General features: G+C 34.0%; 3 protein-coding genes across 3 annotated transcripts; 1 reads left to right on the forward strand and 2 right to left on the reverse strand.

The window, feature by feature from the left end:
* Positions 1–147: 147 nt before the first annotated feature.
* LOC110815288 (homeobox protein knotted-1-like 1) lies at positions 148–4773 on the forward strand. Its single transcript, XM_022043005.2, has 5 exons — positions 148–873; positions 1248–1376; positions 1696–1843; positions 3926–4188; positions 4294–4773. The coding sequence occupies exons 1-5, from the start codon at positions 622–624 to the stop codon at positions 4504–4506; spliced, it is 1005 nt and encodes a 334-aa protein (XP_021898697.1). The 5' UTR covers positions 148–621; the 3' UTR covers positions 4507–4773.
* A 2124-nt stretch (positions 4774–6897) lies between these two features.
* Positions 6898–8278, reverse strand: NAS4 (nicotianamine synthase 4). The gene has a single exon (XM_022043167.2). It carries the CDS (start codon positions 8179–8181, stop codon positions 7222–7224), a length of 960 nt encoding a protein of 319 aa, XP_021898859.1. The 5' UTR covers positions 8182–8278; the 3' UTR covers positions 6898–7221.
* Positions 8279–13657: 5379 nt separating this feature from the next.
* LOC110815329 (uncharacterized) lies at positions 13658–15696 on the reverse strand. The gene is made up of 2 exons (XM_022043084.2): positions 15403–15696; positions 13658–14675 (listed from the first exon to the last, which is right to left on the reverse strand). The coding sequence occupies exons 1-2, from the start codon at positions 15470–15472 to the stop codon at positions 14041–14043; spliced, it is 705 nt and encodes a 234-aa protein (XP_021898776.1). The 5' UTR covers positions 15473–15696; the 3' UTR covers positions 13658–14040.
* Positions 15697–16388: the final 692 nt, after the last annotated feature.

Genomic DNA, 16388 nt, shown 5'->3' on the forward strand with positions numbered 1-16388 from the left:
ACGGGCTGTATCTATTTATCTATATCTATTTATATTGTATTATCGTATTCACTCGTCAATAATGCACCACCATCGACGACGACAACAACAACAACAAACAACATCATAAACATCCAACTCTTTTTTTTTTTTTTTAAATCTAAAGAAATAATTTATGACTGTTGCAGAGCTTGATCTCTCTCCATCCATCCATCCATCCATCCATCCTCTTGCAATAAAGCAAAGTCGTCGTCCCCCAAATTCTCTCTTTTCTCCCTCTCTGAGTTTTTCTTGGGAAAGAAAAGCTCAGCTCTCGTCTTGTCTCGTCTCGTCTTTTTCACATTCATAAACATCACCGATACACTTTTCTTCCTCACCAATCACTACTCACTCCCCCCACCCTTCACGCTCTTTTCCTTTTCATCTTTTTTGAGCTTTCTTGTCTCCTCTCCAATGGCGGCTACCCCCTTCACTGTTCACTCTTTTCTAGATCACGGTTTTTCAGACACTAGCTACCTATAATAATGATGCCTTAAAAGACCCAGATCTTGGAGAGAAAATCAAAGCATGGTTAATTCTTCTTGAAGTAAATATATATATATATATATACACATGTACCCATATAGAGGGTTACTACTGTAAATGGAAGAGCTGTACCGGGTTGATATGGGCACCAGCGGGCGTATGGTGAGATCGGGTGAGATTAATTATGGAGCAAGTAGTAGTGACCGTCAGTGCCTGCATATTAGGTCTTCTGCGGAGGAGGATTCAATGCTTCAATTCCAAGCTGCTCACGTCCATGGAGGTTCGCGCATGTCTGATCTCGTCAAGACCCAGATCGCCACTCACCCTCGTTATCCTCACTTACTATCTGCTTACATTGAATGCCAAAAGGTCATCATCATCAAATATACACATATTTATTTGCAATTCCACTAACATATGCACTTTATGGTGTGTCTCACATTTTTGACAAATATATTTTAGGATATATATATGTACATAAATATATCTACATATGTGTGTATGTCATGTTTTCTTTTGTTGATTATGTTTTTTCTCGCGTTGTATCTTCATCGTTGTCCTCCACAATAACGAGAAAGATTTTCTCTTCCACCTGACTTATTAAATGCTTTTATCAAACCTTAAAGGGTTATATATATGCATATACACAACACAAATTGATATATGTATATATGTATATATGTGGATATGCATATTATATCTTAATATGGGTCTGAAGTATGTTTATATATGTGGTCGAGCAGGTCGGGGCACCGCCAGAAATGGCGTCTGTGCTGGAAGAGATCAACCGAGACAGCCAGTACCACTACCCCATTAGTTCTTCTTGCAGTAATATTGAATTAGGAGCTGACCCCGAACTTGATCAATTCATGGTACGATTAGTATTATCAACACCAGATTCATTACCCCTTCAAAATTCTATCTTTTCGTTCTAGTTGACTTGGAGACTGTTTGGTCAACCAGAAAACCTGAAAGTAAAAGGAAATTAGTGACATCTCTGAATATTCATTTGTTACTGTTTGCTTCTTAATTATGAACCATCATTGATCTCAAGTGGGTTTAATGGCCTCTCTTCTGTCGCCAATTATGCATATAATACAATCTATATGTAGTTAATTAAACTAAATAGATTAAGGTTAATCTGTCTAACTATTTTTTTTTTCTTTTTTTCATAAAATTTATGGGAGTTAGGAATCATACTGTGAGGTTTTGCATAGATACAAAGAGGAGTTAGCAAAGCCGTTTGATGAAGCTACCTCGTTCTTGAGCAGCATTGAATCAGAACTAAGTAATCTTTGCCAAGGATTAACATTACCCAAGTCTTTGGATTATCGCTCTGGTGAGTTTTTCTCTCTGTAATTAATTCAGTACTATCAAAATTAGTTGAAACCCCTTCCAGTGCCATTGATTGATCGGTGCCATTGATTCTTGTTCCAGTCATGTTTACTATTCGAAGGACTTCTCCAACAGTCTTAGAAATTAAAATAAGCTCATTACTTGACTGGCTAAGATCACACTGTAAAAATAGAAGCACATTTTACATTAAACCACTAATCAACCTTCATCATTTACACCATTTTTAACTGAACTTGCTGATTTTGAGATCTTTCTATTCCTATTTTGAACCAATGTTCATGTTTAGGATTTGATTATGATTGTACTAGTCAAATTCATTCACCCGTCGGGTAATTGAAATTCAGATAACGATTAAAATTAATTTCTTATATAAAAAAAATCAGACCCACCCAATTACATGTGTTCATCAATTGTAAATCACCCAACTCAGACAGGAAATAGTTACTTTTGACTCAAATAGAAAGTTGTAAGTTTGAAAAATCAGTCCATAACACCTTTAGAATCTAATACATGACATTAACTTTACCTTGAAACGTACTCACAAAAGAAATAAAAGTCAAAATTTCTGTCCACAAGTGTCTTCTTGTAGGTTTTCTATTATGAATCTTTTGGTCGTTCGGTTGGACTGGTGATCAAATTTGATATGAACCCGGTCCGTCTACCATCTCCCAGAATATCTAATGAGACTGTCACTTTATCTGTTTATTAGATCACATTCTTTCTCCGTTTATCCTTAATCTCCGTTACCAAATTAAACACAATCACATAAATAATGAATATGCACCCGATAATATAATTATATCTTAAATTCTAAAATCACACAGTGGTAAAGTAATACAGTAATACATGCATTTAAAACTCTAAAATCAGATATCATCATACATTTAAACTCTAAAATAAATCAATAGGAATTAATAGAGAACAATGTCTGATTTCGGGTTTCATTAACAATTCGTAATTAATTATGCATATTTATCTAATTTGTATAAAAGATCGTATTATTATTTATTTAAACTTCACATTTATGATAGGAAATAGAGTGAGTGATCCTTATTTGATTTGACGCCGAAAATTAAATGGTTACTGGGTATAGGGTTAAGTTATGATTTTATATTTTAATTACTTGGTTTAATTCTTGTATTAAATTTTTTAATTTATAATACGACCCTTAACGCGACATTATAGATATTATTAAACAATTTTAGGTTAATGTTTGTTTCTTTATAACTTTGTGAGTTTGAATTTAATTGTATTCTTTACTTTGGTTACTTTGCACTCCATATGTTATTATTATTGTTGTTAAAAGTAAGAATAAAAATAATAAAAGATGTTGATTATGTATGTGTATATGTATATATATATATATATATATATATATCTTGGTGACATTTTAATTCATTTTAGTGCACATATAGACACAGAAATACGTGCAAAAGTACATATATATATATATATATCCCATATAATTGTGTTATTCTTTTTTAATCTTGGCCATATTGTTTTGAACAAGAGAGACAATGTGGAAGACATGGGTGTCGAGTAATCAACGCTTATGTTGGGACCGGGACAATTCATCATGCTTTGAGTTGTTCGTGTTTCATAAATTATTGTCTTACCCTGTGAGAAATTGTTGCATGTTCATTTCAAAATCTGATTTTATATTATCAACCCCATGCATATTATATATATATATATGTGTGTGTGTGTGTGTGTATGTATCCATCCTCACTAATGGGACCAATTTTAGTTGTTTTTTTTAATAGTTTGGCTTGATATATTGATATAATATATATTCGTTATAAACTGAAATAACTTCCATTAAAAAAATGTTGTAGTTCTCCTAACCAATTATTTTTGCCTTTTGGTAATCCAGTTTTCTAGTAGTATAAATAAGTTGTGTGATTCCCTAAAGATAATTATTAATTTATGTATATATATATATATATAGAGAGAGAGAGAGAGAGGGAGAGAGAGAGAGAGAGAATGAATGAATGAACTATTTGATTCCACTTAATTTGTTGAGAGAAAGAAGTGAAGTGATAAAAATGCTAATCTTGATTTTCAGATGAAGGAGGTGGAAGCTCAGAAGAAGAACAAAGTGTTGGAGAGATAGAATTAGGAGCAGCAGATCAATCATATCAAGAATCGTCAGATAAGCTGCTGAACGATCAAGATATCAAAGGAATGCTTCTAAGAAAATACAGCGGATACCTCAGCAGTCTCAGAAAAGAGTTCTTGAAGAAAAGAAAGAAGGGTAAGCTCCCAAAAGATGCAAGAACGACTTTGCTGGATTGGTGGAACAACCACTACCGTTGGCCTTATCCCACGGTAATATATATATACCAATGATTAATATATTATATAAGATTGACGTGTTGAGCTACTTTCTGCTAAATATTAGTAGTTAAAGGTAATGGGGTGATGATGGATCAGGAAGACGAGAAATTAAAGCTGTCGAAGACAACTGGTTTAGACCAGAAGCAGATAAATAACTGGTTCATAAACCAGAGGAAAAGACACTGGAAACCTTCTGAAGACATGAGATATGCTCTCATGGAAGGTGTCAACACCGGCACGGGAATGGCGGGAGCTCTTCCGATTTACTTTGATACCGAAGGAGCTGGTGAAAATGGAAACCAATCATGATGATGATGCTTGATTAATTTTCTGCTATACTTTTGTATATCTCTTTTCCACCACATCATTATAGTTTGTTTACTAATAATAACAAGAAGAAGAAATTCGTATGTACGTAAGGTATTGTTATATAGCTACATATAGCCCATAGGTTCTTCACTTAAACGTCGTATGTAAAATAAGTATGCACGTATACATACAGTATTATAGTATACTTATAATCATACTGTAATTCTTTCTATTCTATATATGTGTATACATTACTTTTATTAGTTATCTAGATGTCGTAGTGAAGTATATGTACAAAGTTTTTAAACTTGATGTACACCCATGGCTTACGTATTTGTTATATTCTACGTACAACTACATAGTTCTAAATTAGAATCTTATATAGGAGTCACTACAACTTTGTGCCTTGTGGTTTTGTATATGTATATATACGTATGTATACTTTTTATAAAGAAGATTGATGTGCTTTGATCTTAACCAGGAGCATATCTTCCTTTCTTTTCCTCGATTCCCAATTAACGAATTACTACGAATATACATATATGCTGACTATTAACAGTAGCAGCAGTACAGAAGCAGGCATGCTTGTAAGTTCAGCCTTTTAAAGTATATATGTATATATGTGTATATATATATATATGTATATATATGCTTTAAGAGAAAAAGAATCTGCTGTCGTTTAGGAGTGGTTGATCATTGTCCCATCACTGCAGAAATATGAGTTTTATTGCTCCAGTGCGTCAGTATATATAGAATTCAGGGGTTCAGTATTTTCTTTAACCTTGTGGAATATAGCTATTCAAATTTTATACAAAAGATATATATCGTCTTCTTCATTTAATTTCTTTTATCTTTGTTTGGTTTAGAGGTTGTGATTAAGAAAATAATTACTACCTAACAACATAAATAAAATTATAAAAACTTGAAGAAAAATGACTTAAACAATTTTAGGGTATGTATTAAGTATGTAAATATAAATAAGTTTTATCCATCAAATAATTAAAATTTAGGGTATGAATGAGAGTAAAATAGGTATAATACTGAAATTCAAAGTGGGCTGAGGAGCTTTTGGAAATGATCGATACTGGTGACAAAGGCATGGAGTCATTAACAGTAATGGGCTATTTGGGGGGACTCCATGGCCAATTCTTATGTGAAAACAAAGTAAGGGTTCAAATAATTACAAAAGTAGAAGAATATAGTTCTAAGTTCCAGCAAATCCAACCACATGGATACAGAATTAATAACAGTCAATTATGCTTAAAGATCAGATTAAAGATAGAAAGCAAGCTTACTTGATGAACTCAAACACTGCAATTTATAGTAATGGAAAAAATATCATTGCAGAATAAATCCAACATAAAGGTTTCTTCTCAGTTGGGGGAACCTTTTATTTGTCTCCTCTGTTTTTTTTTTTCTTTCTAACTTCCATTCCCCAATACCCAATTCAAGATAAGTTCTATACATGCATATATATATATATATATATACCTCAGAATCTAACAAAATGGGGAAAAAAAAGACATGGTTCACCAGAAAAAATGGAGGAAGCTGATAAAATAGATGATATCAGAAGTAGAAGAAAAATGTCCAGCTTATATCACAGTTGCAGTTGTGGACTGCATTAGTTTTGATCCAAACTAGTTGGTGATTTCAAGTTCAAGTAAAGAAGTAAAAGCTAACTGCTTCCTCATCTCTGCATCTTCAAAACTCTAAGAACACCAACAAACAAACCCATTTGTTTTCCTTTGCACAATGATCTACAAATTTTTTTTTTAAAGGATAAACACATATACATATATACATTTATTCTATTATTTGATAAAATATAATACATTTATTAAATATAATCTCTTATGAAAAACATTTGAGACTATATAGTCTAATTCAAACCTATAATTTACATTAATCATTTAATCGAGACATTAGTCTACAATAAATTTACAAATTCGCTATAACTATGTTCGAACTTTAAACCCAGTATATTAAATACTGCAAAATTGTATATGTTGGAAAATTTTAAGAGATTAACTAGTTGTACATAATATTTTGTTAAAATTGTGAAGAAAAAGAAGAACTTTCAGGTATATTGGTATATAGAGGTACCAACACTACTTTAAAATTTCTCAATATATGTTGTATTCATAAGTATAATTCTTTAGTAGGTCAAAAAGTTCCTTTAATTTGTAAAATATTATAAGATAAAAATCTCTTAATTTGCAAGTTATTATTTTCCAATATATATGTATATATATAAGACATGACAGAAGAACATGAATGAGATGCTGTAAAATATTATGAGCATTTATAAGTCCTGCTCAAATCTTAATCTTAATGTACAGATTTTATCCTCAAACACTTAAATGAAAGTCAAGACATGTGAACACAGCATTGATCGTGAAAATTTGAAGGATGGAGATCTGATTAATGTGTTTGTGCGGGTACATTACATGTCATCATCAAGACATGCAAATTAAGATCTCATGATGATCAAATAACATCGATCATTAATATTCTCAAGGAAAATTTCAGAAATCTTCACCAGTTTTCCGAACTGGGTATTTTTCTTCACAACAGTAAAATGCAAAAGACACATATGTAGTAATATATAGTACTTGGATGGAGTACCATAACATGTTAGGCGTGTCTGAAAATTAACATATATAATCTAATACCAGGGAGATTAATTAAGAGAAAGTGAGAGAGATAAAGCTTTCATGAGAGCTGCTCTTCAAAGGTGAGCTCCTCAATCATGCTACCATGAGTGATGAGAGGATTGAAACTTTGAATCTCGGAACACTTGTTTGGAAGAATTCTATGTCCAAGATCTTGATCAAGCGGGTGTTTGGACATGGGCAATTTGCGAGCTACCACGACTGAATTGATTACTTCGTCGGTGGGATGATGAACAGACAACGCCTCAAAGCCTCTCAGATCACAGGTTTCCACGATAGGATAGAGAAAAGCTCGAGCGCCATGAGCACTCCGCAGCATGAGGATTGAACCAGGAGCCATGAACTTAGCCAAATGGTCAATGACTCGGACCTTTTCCTCCTTGTCCATCCCCACCAGAGCGGCCAAGAAAACGACGTCGTAGTCCTTGAGCTCAGTCGTGACATCCATTATGTCGCAAGTGTGGAAGAACATACGAGAGGAGAGGTCGGGATCAGGGGAGACCAAGCGTTGAGCCATGGAGTTGGCAGAAGGGTCGATATCATAGTTATGGAAAGAAGCCTTGGCGAGGTGAAAAGAAGCCAAGACGATTGAGGTGAGGGGGAGAGGACCTGAACCCACGAAGGCAACTCGAGTGGGAGCATGGAGAACGTGCTGGTTTAAAATGTTGAATTCAAGGTGACCGAGCTTGAGATAGTTGGAGTAGTAAGGGAAAATGGTGAGATGGTGAAGTGGGTTATCATCAAAAGAAGCTAAAATAGAGGAGAAGTGGGATTCAAGAAGAGTCTCGGCTTGTGCACAGAGCTTAATGAGTTTAAATCTGGTTTCTTGAAGGGTACTTGACAAGGTGTTGACATCAATTGGAGTTGGGGGAATACATGCGTGGACGAGCTGGGTGAAGAGCGTGTTGACATGTTTAGATGGCTTTAGACTGTCGAGGCTCGAGATTTGCTCGTACAGCTCGCAAATCTTTTGAACCAAGGCCTCATCTCCACAACCCATGTCGACACTATGAGCTTATCAAAATCACACTATTCTATTCAAAGTTCAGACAGACAGAGAAAGAGGTATGGGGGGGGACAATTTTCAATCCAACCCCTCCATCTGCTCATTATTTATTGACACCTGTGGGCCATCCCTCACTTGCATTAAATATATATATATATATTCTATTATTATATTTTTCTAATTATATGAATAAATTTATACCAAGTATCTGATAATTAAAACTTATTATTAGATTTGCATTTTAAAGTTAAAACTTTTATTATTTCATACGAATGTTGAATCTCAATATCAGTATTTATCATAACTTTTAAGGGTTACTATATACTTATGTAGAAATTTATATATATATATATATATATATAGGTAATCAGTGCTTGAGCTACACATGCCATCTCCAGCTGCAATATGACGCGATCACTATGTGCTTTTGGAGACATGTATAGTAGTAGTATACTATCTAAAGACATTAACAAGGATTTTACATTGTTAAACAAGAGAATTTTCGAGGACCCACCTTGTTTTTATGTATGTATGTATGTATGTATGTATGTATGTGTTTATATATATATATATATATACATATTCTTGGAAGCTGTGATGACGTTCACGATCCCAATGCTGATCAGGCATGCACTTACATTGTCACCAATAAATACAATCCTCCACACTGCAGCTATTCATCTTCCTAGAACAATATGAGTTTGCATTACTAGGTTAATTCGTGATAACATGAGAAATACATACATACACACACACACACACACACACACACACACATATATATATATATAGTGTGGGTTTTGTATATTACATCAACCCTCGTGTGGGATTTATGTAATTTGCCTAAATACATAATTTTTAATAATATACGAAGCTCCACTTGTGTTGTGCAAAGTAATTATATAGGTCCATACAAATTAAGTATCGATCAAGTTGAAACGTATTGGACATGATTGGCGATTGATTGGTCCATTTGTCTTTTGGCTAACTTTGAAAATAACCCAATATTATATTTTACAAACCATTCTAAATTTCCAATTATGTTCTCCAAATCCAAAATCAAAAATGCACCATACAATTTTTTTTTTAATTATACAAACCAAACGATAATAATACAAAAAATGGAGTGCATAAGAGATTATAATTATTTAAAAATTCAGAAAATTTCACTTTAATACTATATAATTGAAATATTTTTCGAATAATTATCTTGTGTTTCAATTTTTTGTAAGTGGGTATGCATATAACCCATTGATTTGAATTTTGAAAATGACCCATTTTCCTAATATGTACATACAATAACATATATGCATATACATATATATATACATATATTACTTATACATAACCGGAAATTAACAACTACCACTCAATGGGAGGAAGAGAAGTACCATCGAACTACTTCAATTATCATTGAAGATACATATAAAAGTTTAGGAAAGTGAAAATATAAAGTATGTTTTTCGTGAAATTAGTAGTATTAGTTTATGTAAAATTTATATTCGTTTAAATAGAGTTGTAATTTACGTAATAATTTTAAAAAATTATATACTTATACAAATTTTGTATGTAATGCATACCTCTCAATAGTTGTACAATTTTTTTTTTTTTAAAAAAATGATTGGAATGCAAGAAATTTATACCAAAATTTGTGGGACCTTAAGATAATATATAAATATATACAAGGTGGCCTTCCACAAGTTGGATGGTCATTTAGTATATATGTTGACATTTTTCTTATCATATGGTTTAAAAGGCAAATTTTTATATCTCGAAATATTCTACTTTTAGTCTTGACCAACAGATCAAGTAGTGGTTTTCTCTGTTTTTGTTTTATAATATTTATATACACACACACACACACATATATATATATATATAATATTATATACGTGTATGTATCTCCATATATCTTTAACTTTTCTTTTTTCCTTCAATTTCAATGGTGAGAAATTAATGAGGGTATCGTCAATTTGATGTCTTTAAAGTAGTGGGCTGCTCATCAATTAGATGCTTCTTGTACTTTTTTTTAGGGTTTTCTGTTCCTAGTTTTGACCTCCATTCTCAAAGCATGCACCTCGTAGATTCCTTCTTATAACTAGTGACACATGGAGAAGATAATATCCGACCCATTTTCTTTCCAAGTTTGTTCTAAAATGTATTCAAATTACATATATATATATATATATGTGTGTGTGTGTGTGTGTGTTATGTGCGGTTAATTACGAAACTTAATATTATTTGTAAAGCAAGAGCATTGAGTGATAATGAACAAACCCAATTGGCCACTTCAATTTCTTCAAGAAACAGAAAAGGTTGGCCTAATGCGACTACTCGACGTCGAGATTTGGAGTATCTTTTTAACGTGTGGGCAATCGATTTTCTTGAATTCACTTTCATTTAAATAGAAACAAATTTTTTGTGTATATATATATATATATACATACACATATATGAACATGCACACATATGTGTATATATATATGTACGTCGTCTTGGGTATAACTTGAAAATGATGGTGTTGAAATCAAAATAATGTGATTTTCTTAATAGAGGAAGCGTAATCAATTCTTTCACTCAACTTAAGATTGTTCTTTTCACAAGTACTGCATTATTTATATGTGTATTCAAGATGATAATTTTACTGTCTAACCCCAAAAAAAATTGGAACATGAAATTATACATCACTATATACATCTATACGTACATATATATATATATATAGACACATATAAGGGGGTAAAAATGGAACCAAACACTAGGGTTCTGTTGGGTTCATCTTCTTTACTTAATTTGTTTCTTTATTGTGATGAGAAAATGCTGAAGCAAAACATAAGACTAACAAGAGAGGAGGCAAGTGCATGTTGAGAATGGCTGGTTAAGAGTGAAGTCAAAAAAGAGTTGTAGGGCATATATACTTCAAATCTGTGGAAGCCACACGACACCAATGGCCGAAAAGGGACCACCACAAATTGAAGTGCACAGAGTCTGATGCTTGTGAGATTGAGACTCTTCTCCTCTCATTCTGTCCCTCAACTGTCCTTCACAAGTTATTGACTAATTTTGGAATGATCACTTTAATTTTGTTTTTGTAAGATATTTGATTGTATTTTCCTCTTTATACAAGAGGTTGTGAATTATATGAATTTCTTATAAAATCATGTATTATTTTAAACAATTATCGGGATGATTTGAGATAAAGTTCACAAAACCAAGTGTAACTTTAGAGCAGGCTGTGAATTTTGTAAGAAACAAGAATTAAGTGGTTCAATACAAGTCAAGGCTGTGAATTTGGTAGTATACGCAAAGGGTTGGTGTCCATCCAAATAGGGAGGCTGTTGCCCTGTTGCTTTCTTGATTTCAATTGAAATCAGATCTTTGATGGGTGATGGCTTCTCTCAATTTAATTTCTACTCTTCTTTGCTAATCCACATTTTTGGATTGTACCAACATTCAAAATTTGGCCTTCTCTTTTTCTTTTATTTTTCTGGACATACTGTTTTTTCCACTAAGAATGGGATTGGGTTTGCAACAGTACAAGCTTCTTCCGGTTTCAGTCTATTTCTTTTGTGTTAAAAAGCTATTTTGTTTTCCCTTCTACTTTAATGTCTCCTTCAATTCCTCATCAAATTTGATGAGAAATTGAAGGAGACATTAAACCAAAGACAACCTAACTGTATTACTCGTGGGAAAAATAGTAGTGCCGCACTGAATATACAGGGGCAATGCAGTTATTTTGAGGGAAAAGTAGTAATCCCACAGTAGAACAAATTTCTTATATAGATATGAGCTTTTGTCAACTGAATCATGTCCATAGATATGGTATATTTGCAGTCCAGTACCATATTGGTGTTGTTGCAAGTGCAGGGGCTAAGTTCCACTACCATGGTTCCACTCCCATGTTTGGCTATTCAACCTATGATATCGGACAAGTTTTTCTACTGTAACTTACTATGAGATTTTTTCCTCGAAAAAACTTGCTACAAAACCTATACCGAATAAAGTCCTAGTATTGAACAAACTAAAGAATTCTCTTCCAAAATCATGCCTTTATGCCCATGAGGGCGATGCAGTTCAAAGACGAAGTACTTCCCTGAGACCTAGACGAATACACAGCTTCAGACATGTCCCAAAGATCTGACACTCATCCAAACCCCTGGAATCTGATGAAATTCTCCAAATCCAGGCACGTTCGTAACATCCCAAAGATATATAATAGATATAGCATTGTCACGACATCCTTGTATTAACTTGGAAAATTAGTAATTGGTGTATATATTCTTTAAAAACATAACAGAATTGTCCTTTCTTCCATGCACCAAACGAAACAGTGTGTAAGTTGTAAGGTCCTAGTGTTGTGTCATACTGTTTATCTAGTGTTTAGTTGGAATGCAACTGTATTCTCCAATATCCTATTCCTGTTTGCTTGCATATTCTTTTATTCTTCCTGTACACTTTTCGGCTGTGAGATCGTATACTCTTTTCCTATGGTTGTTCTCCACAAACCAGATGCCTGGCGGTCGGCAGTTTTATGTCTAATGTCTTACAATGCAAGGGTCTCAAATTCTCTGTTGCGACAGTCTAAAGAACTAGAATTTCTCCAATGGTTAAACATGCTTCTTCAACACATCAATAACATTGTTTCCTGGTACAGATTTCGTTGCCTGGATTTTCTGCTCTTCACATTCAAGTAATAGGCTAACAGCTTCCAAATCTATAATGAGAATAGTAACATCCTCATGTAATACACTTATTTTGAATAAACCTCATGGTAGCACACTAGTTAATGTATAGATTTTCACAGCACTAAAAGAGTCACTAAAAGCTCTTCATTCGGGCAAGGCCCAATTGTTAGCCCCTGCTACTCAAAGTCTTAGAATAAGTGCCTATTAAGTCCATGAGACCACTTAAAGCAGAACAAATAACAACGTATAACTCCTCCTTTAAGCCCTTCTCCCTTGGGCTTAATCCACATCAATCCCCAATCATAAGATGAAAGTGCACACACGTATGCATGTACGCATACAAAATAAACGCATGACACTCTTTCAGAATGATCAGACCAGTGCCTGAAACTTTTACCTTGTATCTCTTCAATCCTTATTTTGGTTCCTTTTTTCACCTGTGTTATTTGGGCTTTTCAACTTAAGTGCCATTCCAATGCCAGCATGACATGATATAGTGTGGGTATGGAATCTGCATCATGTCACTTAATGTGCATGACGAAACTTGGTGATTTAGAACTAGAAGTTATAATATATGATAACATGAAGTGGTGAAGAAAACTGTTTAGAAATTGCAAAACAATACAAAATGAAACTACTATATACTGTTATGCATATATTATCATTACGGTTTCCAAAGAGCTTATATTAATCTTATTATTTTTATATCAATTGAATCCAAGTGCCAGTGTTCAACTAGTGTACTCTTATTGACTGAGTTCTGGCACCTTTCACAATAAAAAAAATAAAGTCAAACACTTGGATCCATTCCCATAATGACACTTGCACCAGAGTCTGAGTAGCATAGTTTTTCAAACAGAACGACAAGAATATAGTATTATGAGTACAGGATAGGTTACTAGGATTAAACAAAAAGGAGGTATAAACAAATCAGGCTAAGTCAAGAAGTATAGGGGTATCCTTCTGCTAACTAATTTCATCAACAACTATATACAGAAGATAGATCATTATAATGTAGCTATACTGTATCTGTATTGAATAAACCTTAATTTAATATATCGAAGAATAATGATAGGACAAGCCAATAATATTCCCCCAGTTCAAATTCACGCACCTTGGGGATGCCTATGAGAGGAGAGTCAAGCATTTGAACTTTGGGAGCGGTGCTTCAAAGTTCATTCGTACGAGCTTCATACGCATAGGAGTCCTCAGAAACTTCATATGATGGAGTTTCCTGAACCACTTTTTCGACTGATTGAACAAACTGAAGCAAGTAATGGACTCCGTTAACAATGTCGTAAATCATTAGTCCTATTCTACCACCAACCCAACTGCCCAAATGACTTCCCACAAGATAACCAAACCTCCCAAACCTTTGCTCTCCAAGGAGTCCAACAGCATAGGTCCCAAGAAGGGTTCCCGTACCCCTAAGACAACCTTCCGTCATGGTACCTCCAAAGTATATAGCTTCAAAAAAGTCCCATCCAGAAGAAATTAGTGGACCTATAATGCGCTTGGCTTGACGTGTTGCCCTCTTAGCTGCTTTTGTTCCTGCTATCTGAGCTTCTTTAGCAGCATCTTTAGCAGACATGCCTTGTGATAATGCATCCGTTAATGCCTTCTCAACTGCAAGATTCCTTATTCTCTCAACATGAGCAGATCTAATGTTGTAGAAATAAAGTTTAACACCCTCTTTCACTGTGCATGCTAGAGTTCCAGTGCTCATGTCAAAACAGTTTAAGAATGTAAACTGCCCACTCTGAGATGAAGCCTGTTCCCCAACAAGTTGCCTGCATTTTTCAGCTGTGACAAAAAAGAAATCCGTACTTGAGAATTCTACCCTTAAGCAAACAACGTCAGAAAATGCACTTGAGCAATTAGAGACTACGAGGATAAAAAGAATCATGCAACAATCATATTTGCACATAATCACAAAACATGATGCACCAAATAAGATGAATATAAAAGTTTGAAGCTAGAGGAAGAAACATAAGCATGCATCGAGTAGCCCATGGACAAAACTATGCTAAATCAAACTATACCCTCTGTATATTCAGATTATTTCCAAACAAACATTACCTACAAGGAAGATCGACCGTTGATACAGATTCAGACATTCTTGGTTAAGTTAAGAAAAGTATCAACTGGGTTCGTGGTATTACTTGGAAAATGGGGCACATTATTTAATGCTTAAAACCAATTCAATTACTTTTTTTTTTCTTTTCAGGCTTGGCAACATACCTTGCCATCAATAATTATGACACTGATCAGAGAAATATGCATTTCTATAAAATGCACAGCATGAGTAACCTTTCACAATATCTAATTGAAACACCATGAAATTGACAGCCAAAAGAAACCTCTCCTTTCAGGTGAGAATTTCATAATCGCGTCAGCAATTAAAACAGCAAAACACAGTAAAATGTCGTCATATAGAAATAGTGCGTGTATGGACATGCACAAGGAACAAATATGTGTTCGTATGTGTTCGTGTGTGTGTGTGCATAAATGGGTGTGAATGAATTTTTACCTGTGAAACTGAGGACGACGATACCGCCGATGAAGAGAAATAGCCAGAGCCTTCTCTTCTCGATGACCATGGTGTCCGGCGAGAAGGACCAAAAACTAACCCGAACCCTAATTAAATTTTGGGTAAACTAAACAGAAGTGCTAAAAGGTACCGAAGGGAGATGGGGAAAATCAATGGAATTTGAAAGCGTAGCGAAGAGGAAAAGATCTAAACAAAACCATGTGAAGTGCAGTGACAGATTCCATTTTTGAACGCCTTTATCAGGGTTAAGCTGTGTAATGATTAATTTACACGCGCGGTTGACCAACAGTTACATCACCGTTTCAAGTTCGAATTTCTGCTTTCCAAAACGACGCCGCTTTACTCTTCAACCAGACTTTCTTAAATCACACCGACCCCGTCTAATTTAATATTTTATATTCTTAATCTTTCTTAGGAGCTAAGTTAAATTTTATTTTCTTAAGTATAATATAATATTATATTATTCTCACCTTAATTAAAAATATTTTCTTTACCATGATAAGCGATTTTTACATACATAGTTTTGACAATAGCCGAGTTGAACTTTAATACCCTTCAGCGACATTTCATCAAACACCTTATCGGCAAGAGACACGCACGGAGTGTTGAACTTCAATACTCTTCTCCCGCATTCTTTCCATCACTAATCCGCTATACCAAGTATGTTTACTAGCAAGCAATTTACCAAAAGTCCACCACCCTTTCGTGTCTTCCATGAAATCTCCATTAAAGTTTTCAACTTTGCACAACCCATCAATCACAACATATAAGCTTTAACACAACCCAAATGGGTCTTCAAATGTTTTGTTACTATTAACAGGACAATAGTTTGAGTTGACTGATAAAAAAACAAGATTTAGACCATGAAACCTACTATTAGCAGGACAAGTAACAATCAAAATTATAGTTTTAAGTATTTTATTACAGACCAAAGTATTGCCATTGGCATTTTCTCTTTCTCTTCA

This window comes from Carica papaya, chromosome 3 (genome assembly GCF_054855325.1).
Source record: "Carica papaya isolate Zhongbai chromosome 3, ASM5485532v1, whole genome shotgun sequence".
Taxonomy (NCBI): domain Eukaryota; kingdom Viridiplantae; phylum Streptophyta; class Magnoliopsida; order Brassicales; family Caricaceae; genus Carica; species Carica papaya.